This window comes from Neoarius graeffei, chromosome 23 (genome assembly GCF_027579695.1).
Source record: "Neoarius graeffei isolate fNeoGra1 chromosome 23, fNeoGra1.pri, whole genome shotgun sequence".
Classification (NCBI taxonomy): domain Eukaryota; kingdom Metazoa; phylum Chordata; class Actinopteri; order Siluriformes; family Ariidae; genus Neoarius; species Neoarius graeffei.
This window is the reverse complement of record NC_083591.1, coordinates 38,529,865-38,555,590: the sequence shown is the minus strand read 5'-3', so window position 1 is coordinate 38,555,590 and position 25,726 is coordinate 38,529,865. Positions and strand designations below refer to the sequence as shown.

The window sequence follows — 25,726 nt, the reverse complement described above, 5'->3', positions numbered from 1 at the left end:
TATAGTTCAAAGAAGAAGCCGTATCTAAACATGATCCAGAAGCGCAGACGTCTTCTCTGGGCCAAGGCTCATTTAAAATGGACTGTGGCAAAGTGGAAAACTGTTCTGTGGTCAGACGAATCAAAATTTGAAGTTCTTTATGGAAATCAGGGACGCCGTGTCATTCGGACTAAAGAGGAGAAGGACGACCCAAGTTGTTATCAGCGCTCAGTTCAGAAGCCTGCATCTCTGATGGTATGGGGTTGCATTAGTGCGTGTGGCATGGGCAGCTTACACATCTGGAAAGACACCATCAATGCTGAAAGGTATATCCAGGTTCTAGAGCAACATATGCTCCCATCCAGACGACGTCTCTTTCAGGGAAGACCTTGCATTTTCCAGCATGACAATGCCAAACCACATACTGCATCAATTACAGCATCATGGCTGCATAGAAGAAGGGTCCGGGTACTGATCTGGCCAGCCTGCAGTCCAGATCTTTCACCCATAGAAAACATTTGGCGCATCATAAAACAGAAGATACGACCAAAAAGACCTAAGACAGTTGAGCAACTAGAATCCTACATTAGACAAGAATGGGTTAACATTCCTATCCCTAAACTTGAGCAACTTGTCTCCTCAGTCCCCAGACGTTTCCAGACTGTTGTAAAGAGAAAAGGGGATGTCTCACAGTGGTAAACATGGCCTTGTCCCAACTTTTTTGAGATGTGTTGTTGTCATGAAATTTAAAATCACCTAATTTTTCTCTTTAAATGATACATTTTCTCAGTTTAAACATTTGATATGTCATCTATGTTCTATTCTGAATAAAATATGGAATTTTGAAACTTCCACATCATTGCATTCCATTTTTATTTACAATTTGTACTTTGTCCCAACTTTTTTGGAATCGGGGTTGTATATCCCTCCGCATTATATGCCGGGGGGATAAAAATTCACCCTCATACAGTTGTCATGAAGGGGGACACTAGCTATAGAGACCAAAACTTTTTTTTTTTGGTACCAGGCTGTAAACATGTCTGTTTTTGCTGTAAAGTTGGACATTTTAACATGGGGGTCTATGGGAATTGACTCACTTTTGGAGCCTGCCTCAAGTGGCCATTTGAGGAACTGCAGATTTTCATCCTTCTGAATTGGCTTCACTTTTCAGGACCGGAGGTTGCCACTTGGGGTGGTACGGTGGTGTAGTGGTTAGCACTGTCGCCTCACAGCAAGAAGGTTCTGGGTTTGAGCCCAGCAGCAGACGAGGGCCTTTCTATGTGGAGTTTGCATGTTCTCTGCATGGGTTTCCTCCGGGTGCTCCGGTTTCCCTGACAATCCAAAGACATGCAGGTTAGGCTAATTGGTGGCTCTAAATTGACCATGAGTGTGAATGGTTGTCTATGTGTCAGCCCTGCGATAACCTGGCGACTTGTCCAGGGTGTACCCCACCTCTCACCCATAGTAAGCTGGGACAGGCTCCAGCTTGCCTGTGACCCTGTAGAACAAGATAAGTAGCTACAGATGATGGATGGATGGATCTGGGTGTCGATAACCGTAAAACGGTGTCACGTGATCTGATACACTAAGTAATCGGGAATCAACTCATTTTTTTCCCCTAGTGGAAGTTTGAGTAATTATTCATGCACAATTGACATATTGAAAGTCTTTTCTACTTCTGCAATGGCCAAAAGATCGTTAAGGTGTCGATAATTGTAGAACATCCATCCATTATCTGCAGCTGCTTATCCTGTTCTACAGGGTCGCAGGCAAGCTGGAGCCTATCCCAGCTGACTACGGGCGAAAGGCGGGGTACACCCTGGACAAGTCGCCAGGTCATCGCAGGGCTGACACATAGACACAGACAACCATTCACACTCACATTCACACCTACGGTCAATTTAGAGTCACCAGTTAACCTAACCTGCATGTCTTTGGACTGTTGGGGAAACCAGAGCACCCGGAGAACATGCAAACTCCACACAGAAAGGCCCTCACCAGCCGCTGGGCTCAAACCCAGGACCTTCTTGCTGTGAGGCGACAGTGCTAACCACAACACCACCGTGTCACCTGCTCTAGAACAATTTGCCCAGAATTCAACTTTGCAGGCGGCACGGTGGTGTAGTGGTTAGCACTGTTGCCTCACAGCAAGAAGGTTCTGGGTTCGAGCCTAGTGGCCAACAGGGAGGCCTTTCTATGTAGAGTTTGCATGTTCTTCCTGTATCCGCGTGGGTTTCGTCCAAAGACATGCAGGTTAGGGTTAACTGGTGGCTCGAAATTGACCGTAGGTGTGAATGTGAATGGTTGTTTGTCTCTGTGTATCAGCCCTGTGATGATCTGGCGACTTGGCTATATTCAGCTGGGATAGGCTCCAGCTTGCCTGCGACCCTGTAGAACAGGATAAAGCGGCTACAGATAATGAGATGGATAAACTTGAATGATGTAGCTGGGGTTGAGGAAATTAATTCAGTCTATGTTGACAGTGCTGGTATTTCTACCTCAGGGTTTTTGTTTGTTTGTTTATTTATTGTCCCTCCACCACATACAAATAAAAATTCTCAGTTTAAAAGTCCCCTGACGTACTTTATTTCAGTCCCTGATGCTTATTTGTGGTAAATCAAATAAGCACTGACACCCACACTGCGCATATGATCACATCCAGAAGTAAACTCATTCCTTTGCGCAATATTTACGCCGTACGGATGTTCATAAACAGCCCACGACGCCATCTTTAACTGCCCCAGACGGACCTCATGATTGTTGTTATTATGACAGACGTTTTTGATTATGTCCATGATCTAATTTGAAGTTTAGTATATTTGCCCTGGGATCACAAGAAAGTCGTTCCGTGGCTGAAAAACACTTTCAGAACCTTTAAATACCACTGCGGATATGATCACATCCAGAAGTAAACTCATTCCTTTGCGCAATAATTACGCAGTACTGATGTTCATAAACAGCCCTCGACGCCATCTTTAACTGCCCCAGACGGACCTCATGATTGTTGTTATTATGACAGACGTTTTTGATTATGTCCATGATCTAATTTGAAGTTTAGTATATTTGCCCTGGGATCACAAGAAAGTCGTTCCGTGGCTGAAAAACACTTTCAGAACCTTTAAATACCACTGCGGATATGATCACATCCAGAAGTAAACTCATTCCTTTGCGCAATAATTACGCAGTACTGATGTTCATAAACAGCCCTCGACGCCATCTTTAACTGCCCCAGACGGACCTCATGATTGTTGGTGTTATGACAGACGGTTTTGATTATGTCCATGATATAATTTGAATTTTTGTCCTGGAATTACAAGAAAGTCGGTCCGTGGCTGAAAAAAGAAAAAAAAAACTTTTCAGAACCTTTAAATACCGAGTTATATGGTTGGCCTTGTGAACTTCAATACCCACAATGCATTGCGAATTTATTGACGAGTGGAACTGGTGTTAAAAAAAAAAAAAAGAGAGAGATTCGACCAGCTGCGACAGTCAACTATCTCAGTTGTTTACTCCATTTTCTTGTAAGTCGTTGTGGAGAGTTATTTTTTTCCTCTCAGGAGAACTTTGGAACAAGGAAAGAAAAAAAAAGACAAGAGTAGCTTGTTTGGAAACCTCCATCGTGAACGGTCGGATAGTTTAGCTTTGTTGCTAGGAAAACAAGTGTGGTATTTCTACAGGAAACGATTTATAATGTTAGACGGTTAAATAAAAAGTGTGTAAATATATTATTTTTTAGTTTATTTTGCTGTAAGGAGGGTGGTTTTTGAACGGGAATTAAACTTGTCGCATGTCAAGCTGAGCGTGAGGTAACTCCGACTAAACAATAGGCGTTTTTGTGGAGCTGGCAAGAGCTCGCGAGCTTTCACACAAAGCTTAGCTTAGCTTAGCCTAGCCTAGCTTAGCTTAGCTTGAGTTAGCCTGAGAGAAAACACACACACACTACCCAGGCGTTGTCGCAAACCCGTTTATTTCGTGACCTTTTTCCTCAGAAATGGCTCAGAACAGCAGTTCTCACGTAGCAAGTTCACAGAAAGCGTTAATGCTCGAAATGAAAAGCCTTCAAGAGGAGCCAGTCGAGGGCTTTAAAATCACCCTGGTGGATGAAGCAGACCTCTATAACTGGGAAGTAGCCATTTTTGGACCCCCAAATACACTCTATGAAGGGGGTTACTTTAAGGTAAGACGAGTTAATTTTTCTTTATTCTGTCTTGTGTGAGATATTATTTCAGTCTCTGGATGTTTCACTGGCTATATATAGCAGCCCCCGAGCTCTATATTTATCCCCATGAAATAAAACTAGCATTCCTCATGCTAGTAGCTTTGTGGTTGTTTAGCCACAGCGCTCTTTTTCTTCTTGTTTTTTTTTTGTTTTTAAAAGAACAATCAACAGCTTGTCCAGCCTGACAGGTTTATTTTCCTGGTCAGCTCGGTTATTATTATTATTGAGAAGCTATAAAACATATATTTCAGTCAGAAGAAGAAGAGAATGGCTTTCCTTCTTTGTTCCTCTTTTGTCAACTGTGACACACGAGCAGGGAGTTCTGAGACGAGTTTCTGCCCGTCAGATGTCCTGGGATTTAAAAAGAACGATGTGGTTTTATACATGTAGACAGAGAGAGGGTTTTTTTTTCCTCCTCTGTGGTCTTTTTAATCACATGAAGTAGGCAACAAACTAATGAGCTTTGTGTAGGTGGGTAAATCTGGCCAGAAAATGTCAGATCATAGTGTTTTGAAGAGCAGTGTGTTCATGTCTGTCTGAGGTTTGGATGAAAATATTTCAGCAAGAACAATAGTGTGTTGAGCAGAAAGTTTTTTTTTCTAACTCAGGGTGTGTGTTTTTTGTTTCCACCCCACCACCACTACCATATAGTTGATCAGTCAAGCAGCACAAATAGGAAATGACCCAAGTTTCGGTTCCTGTTCAGAGACGCAGTAGTGATGCGAATGACTATATGCTCATTGTCGAGAGAATGGAGATCAAAACGCAGTTAGACGCACCGGGTGAGTGAGTAAAATGCGTCGTGAAGGAATTTATCAACCCATTAATGTCACACCGATACAAGTTCATCTATCGTCTTTGTTTACACTGACGAAGCGATCTGGGTTTGGCCGAAACTCTGGCGTCGTTACCTTCTGCGGCTGTGTTCAGACTTGAGCAGTGCCAGAGCTGGGAGTGTGAGCTGCTCCCTGTGTGTGTGTGAGAGAGAGAGAACCTGCAGGGCTCCTGGCATGCCGTCCCAGAACCAGTCATGCTGCTTCGCAACTGTTCATAACAGCCTGAACTTTAATCAAACTGACAGGAAAATCCATTGATCATCAGTTCGAGAGAGTTCTACATTAACCATTTTCGCCTTATTTGAAAGAATGTCCATTTACATACACATCCAGAAGGGTAATTTTGCACAAGGCCATCTGTCTACAGCAGACAAAAATAATAAAATAACAAAACGCGTCTGGAAAAATCCCAAGAGAGTCGGGAGCCAGATTCGTGACGTCACGTGCGGAAGCACCAGCAGGCTGTGCGAGCTTTGCACGGTTTCAGTGCACAGCCTGTGTAGACCAAGCGCTCCCATTTCTCTCTCATTGTCTGGTCTTTTGGGAAACGACGAGTACTAATCCCGTCAAGATTGGTGTTGCTACACCCTCCTACGATACATCTGTTAACCATTTTAATTATTACGCGATAACGTTGAAGAAATTTGCAGAAAACCACCAGGTCGTTTTCTCATAAACAAACCAGCGCTGACGTAGGATTCAGAAGGAGGCGTCCCGCACGCGACGTCACGAAAATCAATGTTTGCTGGGAAATCAAAATGGCAAGTTTTTTCAGAGGCGGACCAATTCGCTTCAAATGGCTCGATTTCAACTGAATTTTTCTGATATTGCGCAAGGTAAAAAAAAAAAAAATGCAGAGAATGCAGAATGTAACAGATATTTGACCAAAGTTGAATATAAAAGAGAATTATATTGATCTTGCTCCTGAATTTACCTGTGATATAGACTTTAAGGCAGTTGCTAGAGCCACCCTTGTATATGTATATGCTGTTCACCCTTAGAACGTATTTACAAGAAAAAAGTCTAAAGACAAGGTTTCAGACAAGGCGTCATATGTCGTCATTATGGGATGTACACAGGGTCGTCATTAAGGGGTGAAAGGAGAACTGAAAGCAATTTTTTTTTAAATGAAAGAATAGAATGCCTTTATTGTCTCTACACAAATGTACAACGAAACTTAGTTCATCATAGATGATACGTGCGTGACGCCGCCACTCTTGGGCACTTCAGCCCAAGGACGTCCCATGTTAACCTAACTGCATGTCTTTGGGCTGTAGGGGAAACCGGAGCACCTGGAGGAAACCCATGCGCACGCACACGGGGAGAACATGTAAACTCCACACAGAAAGGCCCCGCCAGCTGCTAGGCTCGAATCCAGAACCACCTTGCTGTGAGGCAACAGTGCTAACCACGACACCACTGTGCCGCCCAAAAGAGGGCGCGTGGTGGTGCAAGTGGTGTAAAAAAAAAATTCTATTTATCTCATTTTATTAAATATAGCAATGCATTTTTGATAGCCATTTTGTCACTGCTATAGCAAGTTATGAGTGTTTTGAAATATCCTATGTAATATATCAGTCCATATGTCAAAGCAATGGCCGTAAACGAGATTTTGTTGAGACCTGTGCGAGACATCGTAGGGCGGAAATCAAAGTGACCAACATCTGCCAACGTTTTCAAAAGACGCGCGTGTCCTCTTTCGAATGCTGATGTAATCAAGCCGGAAGTTTTCTGTGTCCCTGTGTCCGAAATAGGGATGTTAACCGATGACCGTTTGATCGGTGGTTGACCGAATCAACGTTAACCGGTTGATTTTTTTTTGGTTGTCGGTGAAAAAAAAAATCAATCGTTTTGAAGCTGCCGATTTTGGAACGGAGAACCTGGAATTCTGTGTTTGTAAACGCTAGGGGCATGCCATGCGGTGTAAGGACGACAGCTGACAAATCATAAACACCCATTCAGTCATGTCCCGCCCTCCCGTCCCAGTTAAAGACAGCTGACAAATCAGAAGCACCCATTCAGTCATGTCCCGCCCCAGTTGAACACAGCTGCCACCAGTGTTGCCAGATTGGGCGGTTTTAAGTGGATTTTGGCGGGTTTTGAACATATTTTGGGCTGGAAAACGTCAGCAATATCTGGCAACATTGGCTGCCACTCGGCGAAAGAAGTGTAGACACAGGCTTTTTAGCTTACAAATTATTATTGTTTTTTTTTTTTTTTTTAAATTATTATTAGAAGGCACATGGAGTTTAGTCCTGCCTTGGCCGGTGCATTCTGAAAGTATGTTTCGGTCTGTAGCCAACAATGCATGTTATTGCAGATCATATCTCTCCACACAAACTAAAGGCGCAGATGCCGACTTTTTCACGGCTTTTTCATGGACTGTAACGGCATTTGCTTATGTAGTAATTTTAATACACGATTTACTCTAATGAAATTATTCAGACACTCCAACGCCCCCCCCCCCCCCCCCCAAAAAAAAAAAAAAAAAATCGGATCTGCACGAGCCGTGAAAAAGACGCGCCGTTTGCATCCCTGTTAAACTCCTAGGTTAACCGACTTTAACCAGCTAATGAGGCTCGGTGGTCGGTCAAGATTTTTTTTAGTTTTCGCCATCCCTAGTCCGAAATCTCTCTCTACGCCATTTTGTAGTGCTGTCTGAAACCCGAGTGAGGATTATTTACACACTATAGAGTGCGCTCAAAGTATCCCACAGTGCATCAGAAAAGGTCATGCACAACTGATGGTGACTAACCAAAGCAATATATCCCATCATGCATTGCGGTTGCACTGAAAGAAATCAAATTAAAAGCCTGAAATTTGATTTAATAAAAGGCGGCAGCAAAGAAGAAAGTCTTCAGCCTTGACTTAAAAACTGAAAGATGCAGGTACTTTGTATTGATTGTGGGAAATGCGCTCAGTATAATATGGATTTATCACAAAAACACATGCATGTATTTATTATTTTGAAAACCCACCAGCCGACTGATCTGGCACGTTTTAATTATGCGACAGTAATGATGTAAATACCAGCGCGGCGGCGTAGTGTCTGAAAGCGGGTTTTTTTTCATTTAACCATTGGTTTGAAGTCGTATGCAGTAATCTCCATCACTGATGAAGCTGGCAAATCTCAAAATGAATCTAAATTGGAACGATATGGTGATCTGGCCGCTGTGTAAACAGTTTTCGAAATGGCAGCACTGACACGTCACGTTTGAAGTCTCGCACGAGTCTCGTGAAGATCGCACGGATAAGCGACGCCTGCCGTGGACCAAACGAACCACCTTCAGCATGGCTAAAAACCGAAAAGGCCGATAAGTGTAATATAATCTGCCAATATGAGTCACGATATAAGGTTACTAAAACCGAAAATGTAATGGAATAACACGTTAAGAAATAAAGCAAGTTTAAATATGATTTCAGTTCCCCTTTAAAAAGAACGGGCCTCATTTATCTCAATCTTTCAGTAAGGCTTTGTGTTAGTCATAAATTACCAAATGTGTTTATGGCACAGCTGAGTTACATTTAGTGATGCTTGTAAAAGTCCAAACAAGGCTCGCAAAACTGAGCCGAAAACAAAATAACAAAAAGGTGACTAAAGCCTGGCACAGGCTACGTGATTTTAGCCAGATTTTGGGGCTCCCACGCTGATTACTCATGTAGCGTGAAATGGTTCAAAGGTGCCATTTTTTCTCCGTGCGCATTCAACAGCAGAGGCTCAGCTACACCATTTGGCTAAAGTTTGTGGACACCTGACCATCTAACTCGTATGTGAGTCTTCCCCAAACTGTTGCCACACAGTCAGCAGCACACAATTGTATCGAATGTCTTTGTATTCGGTAGATTTACACTTTCACGGCGCTGGAACTAACGGGTCTCGACATGTTCCAGCATGACAGTGCCCCTGCGCACAAAACTAGGTCTGAAAAGGCATGGTTTTCAAAGGTTGATGTGGAAGAACTTGAGTGGCCTGGACCTCAACTCCACTGAAGACCTTTGGGATAAACTGTAATGCTGATGGCACCCCAGGACTCCTCACCAGAGATGTCTACAAGCACCAGTGACCGGTGGTTTTCTCCGCTTACACGGATGGTCTGCACTGGCTACTCGATACAAGGAAAAAAAAAAAAACTTGCCTTTCAGTGTTCAAGCGATTTATATTGTCTTTGCTGCAAATCCAATTATCCCACCATGAAATTGTCTTTGATTCGGGTCTAGCATGACCGGAAGTGATTCCATATTTGCTGATTGATTCTTGCGCTCTGATCGGCTGAGCCGGACCATGTGACCACCGTAGCAGATGGTAAAAACGCGGTTGGTGGTTGTTGCAGACGATTTCACTCGGTTTTCCCAAAATGCCACCGACGAAGAAACTCAAACCTTCCATGGCCCAAATAAAGTCCATGTCTTCTGCAGGTTTGTACGTATAAATCATACTTTCATTTCTGAGAGTATTTTTCTATCCAGAAGCCACCAGGAGTGCCTAAATTCCCATGAAGATGTCTGGTCCCTTCGCTAAGGCGTCATACTTTATAAAATGCAAATAACTGTGTGCAAATGTTTATGCTGAAATTAAAACGATGCAATACCACATCAGAAGCACATCAAGTACATTACACATGCACCAAATAAGCTCACCATGTGCCCCTTTTCCACCAAAGCAGTTCCAGGGCTGGTTCAGGGCCAGTGCTTAGTTTGGAACCGGGTTTTCTGTTTCCACTGACAAAGAACTGGCTCTGGGGCCAGAAAAACCGGTTCCAGGCTAGCACCAACTCTCTGCTGGGCCAGAGGAAAGAACCGCTTACGTCAGCGGGGGGGCGGAGTTGTTAAGACCAACAACAATAGCAAGACCGCGAAAGGTTGCCATTTTTAAGCGACGAGAAGCAGCAGCTGTACAAACGCGAAGTCATCCATTATTATTATTCTTGTTGCTGCTGCTTCTTCCGTGTTTTTGCTTTGATATTCGCGCCAAGGTTTATGTAAACGTAGCACCGTAACTGACGTATACAGCGACGTAATGACGTGGCTCCGCTTAGCACCACGTGCTATGGAAAAGCAAACTGGTTCTCAGCTGGCTCGCAAGTTGAACGAGTTGTGAACCAGCACTGGCCCCGAACCAGCCCTGGAACTGATTTGGTGGAAAAGGGGTAATGGAGGTAGGTTACAGAGCCAGGCAGCGTACTACAGAGGCTAAGTGAGAGCCAAGCACGTATACATCTGGAGGGAAATTTCATGCATATTTTACATGGAAATGGTTAATTTATTCGTTGAGAGTGCACAAGAAGGCATGTGAATATCAATATTTTCTGGAGGGTATGTCCACAGATCCTCCTGGCATTAGTGCTTCACCACTGCAAGTTCCAGAGCCACCAACTACCTTTTTTTTTATTTTTTTTTTTTAAATAAATCCGGCTACTTCGGATTTTCTGAAGAACCCTGCTTCATGAATGTTTTTTGTGGCGGGATGAGCACAGATTCCAGCAGCCACGCATCAAGATCTGGTGGAAAGCCTTGCCAGAAGAGTGGGGGTTATTACCAGTAAAAGGGGGGTAAATCAGGACCAGGACGTTGAGAAAAACATGCATGGATGTGATGGTGAGATCACACTCGCATTAAAACAACAATGAAGTTGGTTTTATTAAAAGCAATAATTAAATTTTTTATAAGTTTGCGACTGCACTCAAATACAGAAAAGCAGCTGAAATTGATTTCATTGGAATGTTTTTTATATATATATTTTTCTTTCCTTTTATTGCTTAATATAACTTTTTGCTCGGTGTTTCTGCATCATGTATTACTTTTTAGCATGTGTTTGGTTTTGCACGTCATTCTGGTGAGGGTTTCTAACTGTCAGCGGAAACCAAGTGTGAAAAGTATGCGATGTATTGCCCAATGGAAAATATTGGTGGAAAACTGTTGCGTTGCAGAAAAGGTGTAACTGTGTGTTAGAGCTGAATAAAAAGGGAAAACCCCATGATTAATGTTTGGATTCCTTTGCAGACTGACTCGACTTTTATTTGGTTTAATAAAAGTCTACTTTTCTGCAACACCTTCATCTTTTGATTTCAGTTTTCCGAAATTTCCATGGCGAGATGTCCACATCGGGCCATATCGTGTACTTAAAGCATGTTTGATTTTATCATGATGTCACTTACTGTGAGGCTCTCTATGCAAATAGTTGCGAGTGCAGCAATGAAAAACAGCCAGTGAGAGTCCCACAGGAAATGAAGTTCATCTACTTGCATGCGCAGCAGAACCCAGAATCCAGATTGTTCCTCTGTTTCATTGTGTTCGAGGATGAGGCCATTATTAAAAAATGTTCTGTTTCCGGTCCACCAGGCGGGTGAGTGCCGTTTGTGCAGTTTAAATTTTTTTTAACGCCAGTTTTTCGACATATATTTTTTGGGCTTTTTTCACCTTTAGGACAGTGTAGAGACAGGAAATGAGAGAGAGAGAGAGAGACGGGGAGGGATCGGGAAATGACCTCGGGTCGGAATCGAACCCGGGTCCCTGGATTTATGGTGTGGCGCCTTATCCACCTGAGCCATGATGCCCCCAGGTTTTTCAACATTTTTTTCGGGTTCGTAACTTTAAAATCGAACTTGACATTTCCGCATTCCCAGGGCTTTCCGCGAAGGCTCATACTAGCCAGCCATGACAAATAAGTAGCCAGCCGGGGGGTAAACACAAAATAAACTCCTGTGCACGCAGTTCCCAGGATTAAATGTATTTTCCACAGACCATTTATTTATTCACTTTACTCAAATGCAAAGTAAAATGGCAGTAAATCATCTTTCTTTTCTTGCGTATTGCATCATGAGGCGTTCCTGGCTTGTAAATCTCTTATTTTCGGTGCATGACACATTCACGCAGCTGAGCATGCTATGAATTAACAACAACGGTCTGCAGTGGGGCTACACAATTACACACTCAGTGAACATTTCTCCATTTGTGTATGAAAATACACTCCAACCACTCAGTTTGGCTTCATTTACAACCAACGGTGTCTTTTGATGCCAGCACGTAATTGAATGAGAGAAGACTGGTTTACCGGAGACAAAATAAGCGTCATCTCTGCTTCTGTTCCCTCCGACGGCCCCGACACACTACTGCCTCCGCCGAGTGCGCGCGCGCACCATGTCGGGGCCGTGGATGAGATCCGGAGTTTTCAAACATTTGCTTAAGTGTGAAATCGCAAAATGGTATTCTAGCAAACAAGAAAATAGTAAAGATTCAGAAAAACAAATCATTCGGTGATCATTTTAATAGTGTAGTTTCATCCGAACTAGGCCTAACGCTCGATTTAGAACTACAAAAAGTCCGTGTGTCGGACATTTTAATTACCTTTGGAAAAGTTTTGCAAATGTTGCAGTCAGCATTTAAAATGCTAACTTGCAAGTTTTTGTACAAGTTTCAGTTGATTTAACTGTCATATTTTATTAAATGTGTCTGCTTTTGTAATAAAGCACTGAAAGAAAAAGCAAACACAGCATTGTGATTTCTTATCCATCCATATAGTAAAAAAAAAAAAAAAATCCCTCCCTCCCGACTGAATTTTTTTGCTCACCCGGTGGACAGGAAACGGATTTTTTTTAAGGATGGCCTGAGAGCAATATGGAAGCACAATGAGTGCATCTCTAAAAATTAGAATATGGTGAAAGTTGATTTTTTAAAAATTTAATTCAAAAAGGTAAACTTTTCATATATTCTATTTTCATTACATGTTCAATATTTCAAGCCTTTTTTGTTTTAATTTTGATTATGGCTTATAGCTCATGACAGTCAGAAATCTGATGTGTCTATTATTAGAATATTTCTGAAGATCAGTCAAAAAAGGATTTGCAATACAGAAATGTCCAACTTCTGAAAAGTGTGCATTTATACACTCAGTACTTGGTTGGGGCTCCTTTACCATGAATTACTGTGTCAATGCAGTGTGCCATGGAGGTGATCAGTCTGTGGCACTGCTGAGGTTATTGAAGCCCAGGTTGCTTTGATGGTGACCTTTAGCTCGTCTGTATTTTTGGGGTCGGGCGTTTTCATCTTCCTCTTGACAATACCCCATAGATTCTCTCTCTCTCTCGGGTTCAAGTCAAGCAAGTTAGCTGGCCAATCAAGCACAGTAATATCATGGTCAGCAAATCATTTGGTAGTAGTTTTGGCACTGTGGGTAGGTGCTAAGTCCAGCTGGAAAAGGAAATTGGCATCCCCATAAAGCTTGTCAGCAGATGGAAACATGAAGTGCTCTAAAATCTCCTGGGAGATGGCTGCGTTGACTTTGGACTTGATAAAACACAGTGGACCACCAGCAGATGACATGGCACCCCAAATCATCAGACTGTGGAAACTTCACACTGAACTTCAACCACCTTGGATTCTGTGCCTCTCCACTCTTCCTCCAGGACCTTGAATTTCAAATGAAATGCAAAATTTACTTTCATCTGAAAAGAAGACTTTGGACCACTGAGCAACAGTCCAGTTCTTTCTCTCCTTAGCCCAGGTAAGACGTTTCGGACGTTGTCTCTGGTTCAGGAGTGCTTTGACATTAGGAATGCGACAGTTGTAACCCCTTTCCTTTAGACGTCTGTGTGTGGTGGCTCTTGATGCACTGACAACAGCCTCCGTCCACTCCTTGTGAAGCTCTTACAAGTTCTTGAATCGACTTTTTCTTAACAGTCCTCTCAAGGCTGTGGTCATCCCTGTTGCTTGTGCACCTTTTCAGCAGTGACCACCTGTGGCTTTAGGTAGTATCTCACTGGGCTGCGACAGCCTGTGACTAGTTGGGAAGACAACAATTGCAAGAAAATATATGCGAATTGGCGACAATTTTCACTTGGAATCACACAATTGCTATTTGCATATTTTCTCACAATTGTTGTCTCCAACTAGTCACAGGCTGTTGCAGCCCAGTGAGAGACACTCACATTTCCTGTCTCACGGAAACTGACTTGAGAAGGGTTAGTGATGGCTTTGCGACACCAGCGACACATTTGCGGCTATTTTGAGAGATTTTGTCGCGCAAATTTTTTTTGAACATGTTCAAAAGTTCAGCGACGAAGGAGCGACACTTTGCGACTCATGCAAGGAAATTGAGAAGCCCTGCGAATGTTTCAAGACACTTTTTTTGAAACTCTCTCGCGAATGATGTTTGCAAGCTGTCGCAGCCCAGTGAGATACTGGCTTTACCATCCTTGTAGAGGGTGTCTGGTTGTCTTCTGGACAACTGTCAAGTCAGCAGTTTTCCCCATAGTTGTGGTTGTGTGTACTGAACTAGACCAAGAATTGCACTTTTTTTTTTTTTTTTTAATATTGGTTTATTGTGGTGCCTTTATTTTTGCGCTGTTGGCCATAAAATTTAAAAATGCTTAACGTTTTAGTTTACGTGTAATGAGTCGAATATATTAAATGTTGGATAAAATATTGAACTTCCACAATATTCAAATTTTTGGAGATGCATTAGTAATATTGCTTCTGTAAGAGATTTTGTTGAGTCATTCCAAAATTGCTATTTGGAACAGCCAAAATAAAAACAAACCTGACATTCCTGGTTGCACACGGTATAAAAATGGCGCTCCCCCCCCCCCCCCCCATACCTCCAGTTCTCTTGGCAGAACAGACCAGATTCACTGTTTGCAGCTCCCCAACCAATATTTCCTCAACGTCTTTCTCTTTTTCATGCAGGGATGCAAACGATGCGCCGTTTGGCAGATGCCGCCTTTTTCACGGCTGAATCGCGCAGTTCTGATTTTTTTTTTTTTTTTTTTAAGGGGGGGGTGTTGGAGTGTCTGATTATAATTTCATCAAAGTAAATTCTGTATATAAGCAAATGCCATTACAGTCCATGAAACATAGGAAGTATAAGTATGAGAAGAAAACAGTAAATCAGAAAGCTGCGCACGTTTGCGCGAAAGCTGCGCAAACGTGCGCAGCTTTCTGATTTACTGTTCTTATACTTCCTATGTTTCATGGACTGTAATGGCATTTGCTTATATACAGAATTTACTTTGATAATTATAATCAGACACTCCAACGCCCCCCCTAAAAAAAAAAAAAAATCAGAACTAACTGCACGATTCAGCCGTGAAAAAGGCGGCATCCGCCAAAAGGCGCACCATTTGCATCCCTGTTCATGTTTCCAAACAAAAAAAGCCTGACTGTCACATGGTAGACTGCTGTCATGTCATGTCTTTTTTTTTTTTTTTTTTTTGACTCAGTAGAATTTGGGGATTCAACGTGCTCTCCAGGTGGAAGTTTATGTCTTGTTTGTGTGAGAGAGAGCAAGCCTCTTCTGCGAGCAACCCCCATCCCCGAAACAACTAATCCGTCTCTCAACTGATGGCAAGCAATTAAAGTTGTCGAATGAAAAGGTCAGAGACTGAGATTTTAAAGGTTGTGTAATGTGCACACAGTATAAATGATGAAAGACTCAGCATGAGCTAAATGTTCCAATAATGCAGCTCAGCCATTACAGCTAGCTCCTCTTCTTCCTTTTATAGGGTGTCTTTTAGGCCCTGTCCACCTGGCAACGGATTCAGGTGAATCTGATAAAATTGCTTATTGTTTCGGCCTGGCGTCCACACGGCACCGGCGTTTTGGGTGCCCCAAAACGAAATCTTTTGAGAACGGGTTCCAGAGTGAAAAAATCTGGCAACGGCGCCGTTGCGAAGTCGTCTGGATGAGTAGAACGGATTTGTTTACGATGACGTCACAACCACATGACTGTCAGTGCTTCACGCCGGGTAGAAGTGTAACGAACTCGATGCGAGTTGTCAACAAATCCTATAACTTGGTTCATGAAACGTGCTTACAAAATATTTTCACTGTGAATATTTATTGTGTAATGGTGCAGAGTGAGTGAGAGAATAGCCCTTAGGGCAGAGTCTTTAGTCCAAACACTGTGGAAGCAGTATAACCAAAACCGCGCACCACCCGTGCGCTTTCCAAAAACAAAAACAATCCCGCCAGCAAAAATAGGGGAAAAAAAAAAAGGAGCGATTTCACCTTTTCAGATGTTGGTTTAAGTCTGACAATACATTCCTGAAGAAGGCTAATGCTACAGAAGAAGGGGTTTATGCGCATGCGTCTACTTCTATTGTTCTGGTGTCTCCGATGGGACCGTCTTACAGCGCACGTAGTGGTGTGGCATGTGTATTGCATCATTTTCAGCAAGCGTTGCGTTGCCATATGAACCTGAAATTTTACTGATCCGTTGCCCATGTGGACGCGATATTTAAAAAAAAAAAAAAATCTCGTTGTCGTGTGGATGTAGCCTTAGTTTGTTCGAACTGAGTGGTTCGCCTTGTTTAGCCTTAATTTATGGCTTCGTTCTTTTGGTTTTTGTGTGTATGTGCAGTTGAAATAAATTGGTGATTTTAAGCTTGTTCATTTATTTAAAAAAAAAATGGAAGTAACTTGGGCTGGTTATTTGGCTCACGTAAGTGTCCTATGTCAATTTGCACACATTCTCGAGTGCTTGTAGGATGCAAACGGACTGTTCACAGTTCAGTTTTTGTCTCGGTGTTCCTGTGAATGTTTTGACCTTCATTAGTATATGTGGGTGTGGGTGGTGGTTTTTTTTTTTTTTTTAAATAAATTGCGGTTTAGGGGGGGAAATACTTCAGACTTGTGAACAAATGACAACGGTGTTCAAGTCAGGTGCTCAGTGGCAGCATGATTGTGTTGGCAGTTGTTCGTCGTTGCATGTGATTTGGTTATAACTCGAAAAGATCTGAGCAAGAGTCTCAGTCACTGAAAAGGTGTGGTTGGGGTTGTGTGGTGGGTTGTTTTTTTTTTTAAAGTGGTGAGCTTAACACTAACTCAGCCTCTGATTGCGGAAAATAAATTATATCCCAGTTGTAAACAACTTGCAGGCGACATTACATAACTCTGCATGGGTGGACAAATCATAAACTCATTAGCGAGCACACGAGGAGCACATTGTGATTGTGGCCCTGCCAAAAAAAAAAAGTGTATTTTGCTTGTACAAGCTGCAGTGTTCTGTCATTGCGTCGCACATACAACTCATTTAAACCTGGCTTGCGTCTTTTATTTTCTGTTGCTCTGAGAAGACGTACTTGCACTTTCAATTATTCGGGTTTGTCAGCGCTTCCACAAACCCGTTCCTGACTTTCTCAAAAGATCCTGACTCGGCTGCTCTCGCATCCAAAGTGCCTCCCCTGGTCAGTCAGTAATCAACTTGATGTGTTACAGAGAAACACATTTTGTGCTGATGGGAAAATAAACGTGTAGTCCGAGCTCCCTGTCTGCACTGAAGGCCAGGAAGATCGTCACTCTGTCAGTTCTTATATATGTACTGGTGTCTAAAGCCAAAAAATGAATCATTTTGTATTTTTATAATATTATAAACAGTGTGGTTCAGGAAGATGCTTGTATTCATTTAGAAGTGTGTGTGTGTATGGGTCTGTCTCAAACTGGGTACTGTGGGGGTACCCCACTAAATATACTCAGTCAATAAACTGTACGGTTTTGAATGGTGATGTTGGTTTTAATTTGAAATAAAATGATGAAAGAAATAATACAGATAAAACTAAATCTTTGATGTGAATACTCTATTCAGAATTTGGCAAAAATTCTGCAGATTTGTGGAAAAATGGCGGCTTGATCTGGGACATGATAAACGGTTGACTACATCGCAGGTTGTAGTCCATTGAAAAGTCCACAGTTATCACTAATTGTATTTTAAAGTTGTAACTTTATCCACCTAAGGATCGGTGCGCTCACAGAATAATCATAACCGTAATAAAACATCATGCAAAATATTTGATCACCGTCGTAACTCCATTTTCCACATACCCAAAACCAATACGATCGTGTGTTTTGATCTAAACGGAAAGCCTCAGGGTCAAGGTCACTACCTCACCAAAAGTAGTAACTTTAAAAATCACTACAGCATATAAAAATTTAGTTATAAATCTGCGATTTTTGTTTTTTAAAACGAAAGCTGCAAGTTAGGTATAGAATATGTTTCTTACAGAATATGTTACGATGGTAGCTGGTCTCTGCGTGGGTTTCCTCCGGGTGCTCCGGTTTCCCCCACAGTCCAAAGACATGCAGGTTAGGTTAACTGGTGACTCTAAATTGAGCGTAGGTGTGAATGTGAGTGTGAATGGTTGTCTGTGTCTATGTGTCAGCCCTGTGATGACCTGGCGACTTGTCCAGGGTGTACCCCGCCTTTCGCCCGTAGTCAGCCGGGATAGGCTCCAGCTTGCCTGCGACCCTGTAGAACAGGATAAAGCGGCTAGAGATAATGAGATGAGATGAGGTAGCTGGTCTTGTATGAATTTCTGAGCTATAAAATGAGTTGTGGTCTATTTTTTACCGTAGCGTGTTGTGTGCGGGGAAGGACACACATTAACAATTTGCATGTGTAGAATGGAATTTTCCACTCCAACAGGTAGAAGCTGGTCGTGCTTCCATTTGCGGTCTTTGTTACGCGGGTGATCTGTTCGGACGTTATCACTGAAAAGGTGAGTTTGACAGTTTTATTTTGTTTTAGTCTTGCAGTATAAGGCAATGGAATGTTTCTTTTTCATCTTACTTTCATATTTCATAGTGTCTGCGTATTTTTGGCCGATATTTTGCAACCATGGTCAATTTAGATCGAGCTTTTGATAGAATCTACAGCCAGTCATTTTGCCCCGCCCCCGCCTCGCGCTCCATCTGGTGCGGTAGCGATGTCCCGTTGCTTGCGTGCCACAGCAGAGACCTGCGCGACCTTCAGCCGGTACAGTCGCTGTTCTTTTACCAGCGCCGTTATTCTCATCTTTCCGGTGTGTTCTTGATTTTTCCATTGTGTCCTATTTCGCCATATCAAATACCCAAACTGTACCATATTATTCATATTTAAGTGAATAATCAATTCAGTCATCATAACTTGGCATTTTTAACCCAAGCAATCAGAGGAAATTTATTCAATATTTTCACTCGTATGTGAAGGAGGGGCTTTAATTCTTCATGATGGAGTTATTTTATATGGAAATCAATTTTACAAAAGCATTTGAGCATCTCATCTCATTATCTCTAGCCGCTTTATCCTTCTACAGGGTCGCAGGCAAGCTGGAGCCTATCCCAGCTTACTATGGGCGAAAGGCGGGGTACACCCTGGACAAGTCGCCAGGTCATCACAGGGCTGACACATAGACACAGACAACCATTCACACCTACGGTCAATTTAGAGTCACCAGTTAACCTAACCTGCATGTCTTTGGACTGTGGGGGAAACCGGAGCACCCGGAGGAAACCCACGCGGACACGGGGAGAACATGCAAACTCCGCACAGAAAGGCCCTCGCCGGCCCCGGGGCTCGAACCCAGGACCTTCTTGCTGTGAGGCGACAGCGCTAACCACTACACCACCGTGCCGCCAAAAGCATTTGAATTGTAATAAAAAAAAACTTTTCCACAGTGGAGGCCAGATAAAGCAAGATGCGATCTTTATTCTTATTAAACATGACAAGAGAAACATTGAGTTTTGGGTAAATGCAAAAAAAATAGTAAAATTTAGAAAATTAATTTTTTTGACCATAATGTCCCAAATGAGAGAGCAGTTTCTGAGACGGACCCGTATATACCATGTCTTGCATAAATCCAGGTTTGGTTTTACAGGACTAAATAATTTCGAAGTTCAGTTTAGTGGATGATGTATGCATGGAAAGAATCCCCAGAGATTGGTCAGTAAGTAAGGTCCTCCTTCTGCAGATCATTTTGCTGTGGAATACGCTGATGGTGTTAATGTTAAATTATTCTCTGATGTCCGTTGTTGGCTATAATTTCCACTCTTAGCTTGGAAATATTGAATGCCATGATGTATCGTTGTTCAGAATTTTTGGAAATAGGTTTCTGTATAACCCACTTCTGTTTTTCGGCGTGTGCATCTGAAAAACATAGTCCTAACTCATCTGATGATGGTAAAGATAAATGAAACTTTGCTCAGAGCTTTTGACAGCTTTGCACACTTGTGGTTTTCTCAGCAGTTTCTTGATCAAACCAGTTGCGTGTGAGCTCTTTCTGCAGACTCGGAAGTTTTTACACACGCTGAGCACCGGGTTAAATGGCAATAAAAATGATTTTATTTATTTTTTGGAAAGATGGAAAGAATTTCTCATCTTTGAGATCATTAGAAAAATACAGAGCACGGTTTTTAAGCCTCAGGGAATCGAACTCGCTGATGGCTTTTTAAGTAGGTTAATGTCAGTCCTGTGAGCACATGATGTGCAGTGCAAAGTATGAATAATTGGTGCCTGGATCATGTCTACCAGTCGCTGATCCCGGTGCTAATGGGACTCATTAGAGTGCTAATCGAGCTGATGAGCAAATTCTGCACAGTTTTAAATGAAATTTAATTCCATCTGGACTGTTTTTTTATGTCTCGCTCACCTTTGGTACCATGCAAACATTTTCAATATTTTACACACTGTTCCCAGCTCCCTGACGACTCGTGTGTCTCTGGCATGGAAATGACGAGTGTGTTGGGTTTCAGGGGCAGCTACTTGATCTTCGCTGCATTTTTGTTAAGGGGCTGGATGGAGTTCGAGAGTGCACAGGTCTTGCGTAATCAGAATCCAAGTTGGTTTTTAGTGCACAAAATGTGCAGCGCCTCCTGGTATTCAGTCCGTTTTTGTTTGGTATGTTCCTCATCGGCATGTCTGTGCTTTATCCTTGAGCTTTAATGCATCTCCAATCCAATTATCAGCAGTTGTCCCAGTGTCTCCTTGCCCTGCTGACTGAGGGAGACGGTGTGTTTTGGTGGGCCAAGTATGATTTACGATGGTGCTTTAATGGGTTCCGAATCCTCCTGAACCTCAGTACAGTCAGGCCAAGTTGTTTGGTCGTGTCGAGTGTAAAATCAGACTTTGATTAGGTCTGAGGTTGAGAACCTACACGCCTGTTTATTTTCATTGTGCATTTGTTTGGTGAACTAATGTGTGTCGTCTTTTTTTTTTTTCCCCCTTTTTACCCAAGGCACGTATCAAGTTCCCTATCGACTACCCTTACTCTCCTCCAGCCTTCAGATTCCTGACGAAAATGTGGCACCCGAACATTTACGAGGTAAGAGCATGCCTTTGTTTTGTTTTGTTTTTTCCCTCAGTCATGTGATCGGTGTTGGAAAATCTTACTAGGCTATTAAACCCTTCTCAGCCTGTTTGGAAATTATGCAGACATCACGGGGCAAAGTAACACCATGTTTAATAATACAAACTGCTTGCTCAGTTGAGTGTTAACCTCCATTTGTTTATTTGGATTGACATGACTCTTCCTTTCCTGTTGTAAATGATGAGGTAAGAGAAGTTCATTGGAATCTCTCTCTCTCTCGCTCATATCTTAATTTCCCTGAGGGAACCTGCCCAAAGGGATCAATAAAGTTTTATCTAATCTAATCTAGCACAGCGCGAGTGTATGAACCAGACAAACCGCTCCTAGATAACTCAGTAGCATTTCTAGGCTCTGAAATATGTGCCTTCGGCGGGGAGGACCCATTTGTGCATTTCTGCTGAAGCCATCCTTCACTCCTGAGAATGGGTTTAACCAAAACAAATTTCTGAACAAAGAAAGCCCAAGGTGCTCACACAAAGTCTTTCTTTCAAAACCTTCAGCAACCCCTTCTGGGCAATTCTCAAGTAAACTAGCTTTATAGCAACAAAGAAGAGGAAAATTCATGAAGATCCAAGCTACAACAATAAATAAGGGCAGGAATGTTGACAAAAGCCCGTATAACCAGTCAGGCTTTCCAGTAGGCATACAATGATGAATCGTGATTAGGGCTGGGAATCGATCCAGATTTCCTGGATCGATTCGATTCCGATTCGATCCGATATCAATCTACTTAGATATTGCTGGATTGTCACTTTCAAGTAAAAACTGTCCCTATAGTCCACTTGCATGTGACGTCACAGCCGATCCAGATTGTAAACAGACGCCATCTTGTCGGTCAAGCGCCATATTTCCGCCATCGCAATTTACTGACACTGACTTTTGTTGTTTTTCGCCCAAATCTGCAAATATTACCGTGCCACAATGCCGGAGAGTTGTATGGCATATAAATGGCGCAACAGGAGAGGTCAGAAATCGGGAAGAAAGTTTCATAGGCTGCCACGGGACCCTGACAGGCGCGCAAAATGGATTGCTGCTATCAGCCGGGCCAATCCAAACAACAACAAGGCATGGGTACCAACTGGAAAGAACGATCACTGGCGCCTGTACAGTGACCATTTCATCTCAGGTTCGCCATGTATTTATTCCAGTATATCCATGTGGTATCAGTACTAGTACTCAATACTTAAGTGACTTACCCGTCCAATGAGGATTGTTATTTTCTTGTTTACAAGATGCCACATCTGAGGGGGGCTGACAAATCCTGAATTTCTGTAAAGATAACTGTCCAGAGATTTATAAGCACGCAGTGCTTCACCACTGAACAGCGAGGGAAAGTCCACCGTACTTCCATAATGAAATATGCTCTTATCTGAATTGAGACGAGCTGCTCCGTACCTGTCCGAGCTTTGCGCGACCTCCCAGTCAGTCAGACGCGCTGTCACTCCTGTTAGCAATGTAGCTAGGCTCAGATATCAATGCGCTGCCGAAGCGCGCAGAAGGTGTTAGTACGCCTGTCATTATAATGCAGACTTTCCATAGCATAGAAAATCGCTATGTTTCAATTTGTGTAACTGAACTTGTTTCATATCACTGGTCATATAAACCTATGTAAACAGGAAAAACGCGGAAGAGTTTGGTCGCATCTAACTACAGCCCCAAAAAATACCATTGGCCATACTGAGCCTAGCTACATTGCTAACAGGAGTGACAGCGCGTCTGACTGCGTCTGACTGACTGGGAGGTCGTGCAAAGCTCGGAGAGGTACTGAGCAGCTCGTCTCAATTCAGATAAGAGCATATTTCATTATGGAAGTACGGTGGACTGTTCCTTTAATGAGGTAATTATACACATCTGGGTATTCCACCTCTGGCAGTTCAATATCCACGGACACGGTCGTGAAAACTACGTCCGGTAATCGATAAGGGTCACTAATCTGTAGGTCGTTTATTTTAGACATGTATCTAGTTATCTGTTCATTAGAAAAATGAGCCGTGTAGTCCGTCGGTTGAAATTGATCCATTTTGTATACGAGTGCAACAATATTCAGCTGTGTTGTTGACTGACAAGATGGCGGCTGTTTACATTCCAGCCGGGATTCGGTCACGTGACTGCAAGAGGTCTATTGACAGGAACAGCCCCATATGTTTTCGCATACATTTTTGGGATAACGGTTTCGCTCAAATGTTTGCGACTGGGCAGGACATAGCGTGGTTCCTGTCTCTTCACCAGTAGTTTGAATCCAGCATTTTCTACGACACTATAGGGGCGTAGGTCTTTACTAATAAATATTCCGACACCCTCGGTTATGCTCAAGGCGCGCTGAGAATTTGAAGGAAATTTAACACCAATTGCCTTCTCCAGTGCAGTTTGATTCGCCGCAGGTTTAGCTGAAACTGTGTCGGCATGGTGCCTGGATAAGTGGTTGCGGAGATTGGTTGTATTGCCACTATATTTTACCTCTATGTGGCACAGTTTGCACACTGCTTTTGTTCTGTCAAGTTCGTCTCTGTCCTCGTAACGTTTGAATCCAAAGTAATGCCATACATCAGCTTTCAGGCCAGGCGGTGATTTTAGCTGTGCAGCTTCAGCCATCTCGCGTTCTTAAGTTTCGGTTTCGTTTGCCGGCACCCGCTTTTTATAGCCGTCCTTGCACGGTCGAGAAAATAGTGCCTATAGCCACCTGGAAGAGATCGATCCACACATTTTTGAATCGATCTCGTATTTTTTGAACATGAATCGATATCAGATCGCGGATCGATCTTTTGAACCCAGCCCTAATCGTGATACAGATTTGAGTCGATGAAATAAATGAGCCATGATTATAATCAGGCTGCATAATCTGTTTTTCTGAGCTGTAATTGTGTAGTTTAGACAGCAACTTAGAACATGACTTTACAGTAGGTGGAAGTAACACAGCTCGAATACCGCAGAAACATGCTTGCAGTACTCGAGTCTGACTCGTTCCTTAATTTTAAGGACTCGTGACTTGACTTGGACTTGAGCACTAATGACTCGTAAATTGAAGATGAGGACTCATTTTTTTAATTTATTTTTGTAACATGCCATAATTTGGCATAGACTCTCGGGCGCACGCCAAGCGGACTCGCACACGCCATGAACGACTCACACCTGCACAGGATTAAGGCCCAAATCAGGACGCCTGTGAAAACGCGCTTATTTTGCAAAGTATTGAGTTGCTCGGTAATGTGTCAGCAACGCCTTATTTCCTTGTTTGGTTTCCTGATTTCCTGTTTCTGGTCTTTGTGCAGAGTTTACGATAGCCTGTTTGTGCCTCGCTTGACCTATTGCCCGTTTTACTATTTTGCCTACCGTTCTGGATTGTTTACTTGTCTTCTCTTGTATTAATAAACACACCTTCTGTACTCACATCCGTCTCCCAACCATCTCTGACCGAATACTTCGTACTCCCTGATAAAGAGAAGCACATTCACCTGTTCATATGTCCTGTTCAATAACAAACAGCGCTGAAACAGCCGCTCTCACATGGTGCGGTTGGAGTCTTGTCCTCAGACTTTTTTTTTTTTTTTTTTAAATGACTGGGACTTGACGCAGACTTGAACACCGGGGACTCGAGGTTTAGTGACTCAACTACAACGCTGCGCGAAAACACAAACCGATCTAAAATGGGAAAGAGATGTTTTCTGACTGACTGGACAAATAGATTTCACAAGAAATTGGAGCGCTCTTTTTATAGACTACTGAAAGATGACGAAAAGGGAAGCAAATAAAGACCTACAAATGCTTATCAGTTGAAGCGAGCTTATTTTTAATAAAAGGAAAATTTTAGTTAATGAGGCTAGTGTATTTTGCTTCAGTCCTTACAAATGTGGGATTATTATTGGTTATGAAGAAAGCGAAACAGGTGTGAGTGGATTTTTTTTTTTTAAATATGTATTTTATTTATTTATTTACTTATTTTTGGTTATAGCATTTTCTTAAATTAATCCCCCCCCAAACATTTAATGGGAAAATCAAATGGTGAAGCCGATATCACGAATCGAATAGTGAACTGGGTGAATTATTACATGTGGAGCTTCCAGTGAATACCACACCTTGCTTTTGTTTCATTGAGAGTTGTTTTTGTGATCTCGCCTTCTCTTTTCAAGTTAAGACGGAAAAAAAATGCAGATTGGAATGTTACAGGGGAACTGCAGATCCCTTCAGCTTGACATTTTCTGTGTTGAACAAGTTATTGCTTTACCTCGGACTCTTACGAGACGCTTTTGGACTGGAGGAGCGGTTTCATAGTTCTTAGAACTTGGAGGAAGCGCCCCTTTTTTGTGTCTGCACTGCCGGAACTAAGATTGATTTAGTTCCTGTAACGCTGTTTTTAGGGCCTTTTTTTTTTTTTTTAAAGTGCCCTAAAAAAGTGTTTGGTCCGGGTGTAACTTTACCTTGATGTGTCGAACACAAGCCAGTGCAACACTGGCAACCGTCATGGAAGGCATTCGCTGTGTAAACAGCTCTTATGCCCCTTTTCCACCAAAGCAGTTCCAGGGCTGGTTCAGGGCCAGTGCTTAGTTTGGAACCGGGTTTTCTGTTTCCACTGACAAAGAACT

The 25,726-nt window shown here is 42.6% G+C and overlaps 1 protein-coding gene across 2 annotated transcripts in view; it reads left to right on the top strand.

Annotated features, from left to right (window-relative positions):
• The first annotated feature begins 3,219 nt into the window (after positions 1 to 3,219).
• Positions 3,220 to 25,726, top strand: part of cdc34b (cell division cycle 34 homolog (S. cerevisiae) b) — a 37,369-nt gene continuing 14,862 nt past the window's right edge. The window contains exons 1-3 of one of the 2 annotated variants that reach the window (XM_060906135.1): positions 3,220 to 3,500; positions 3,969 to 4,156; positions 21,015 to 21,101. In XM_060906135.1, coding sequence (XP_060762118.1) covers positions 3,971 to 4,156; positions 21,015 to 21,101 — 273 coding nt within the window. In that variant the 5' untranslated portion in view covers positions 3,220 to 3,500; positions 3,969 to 3,970. Of the gene's footprint in view, positions 4,157 to 21,014; positions 21,102 to 25,726 lie in introns of both variants that reach the window. The other variant, XM_060906134.1, reaches the window with a different exon arrangement.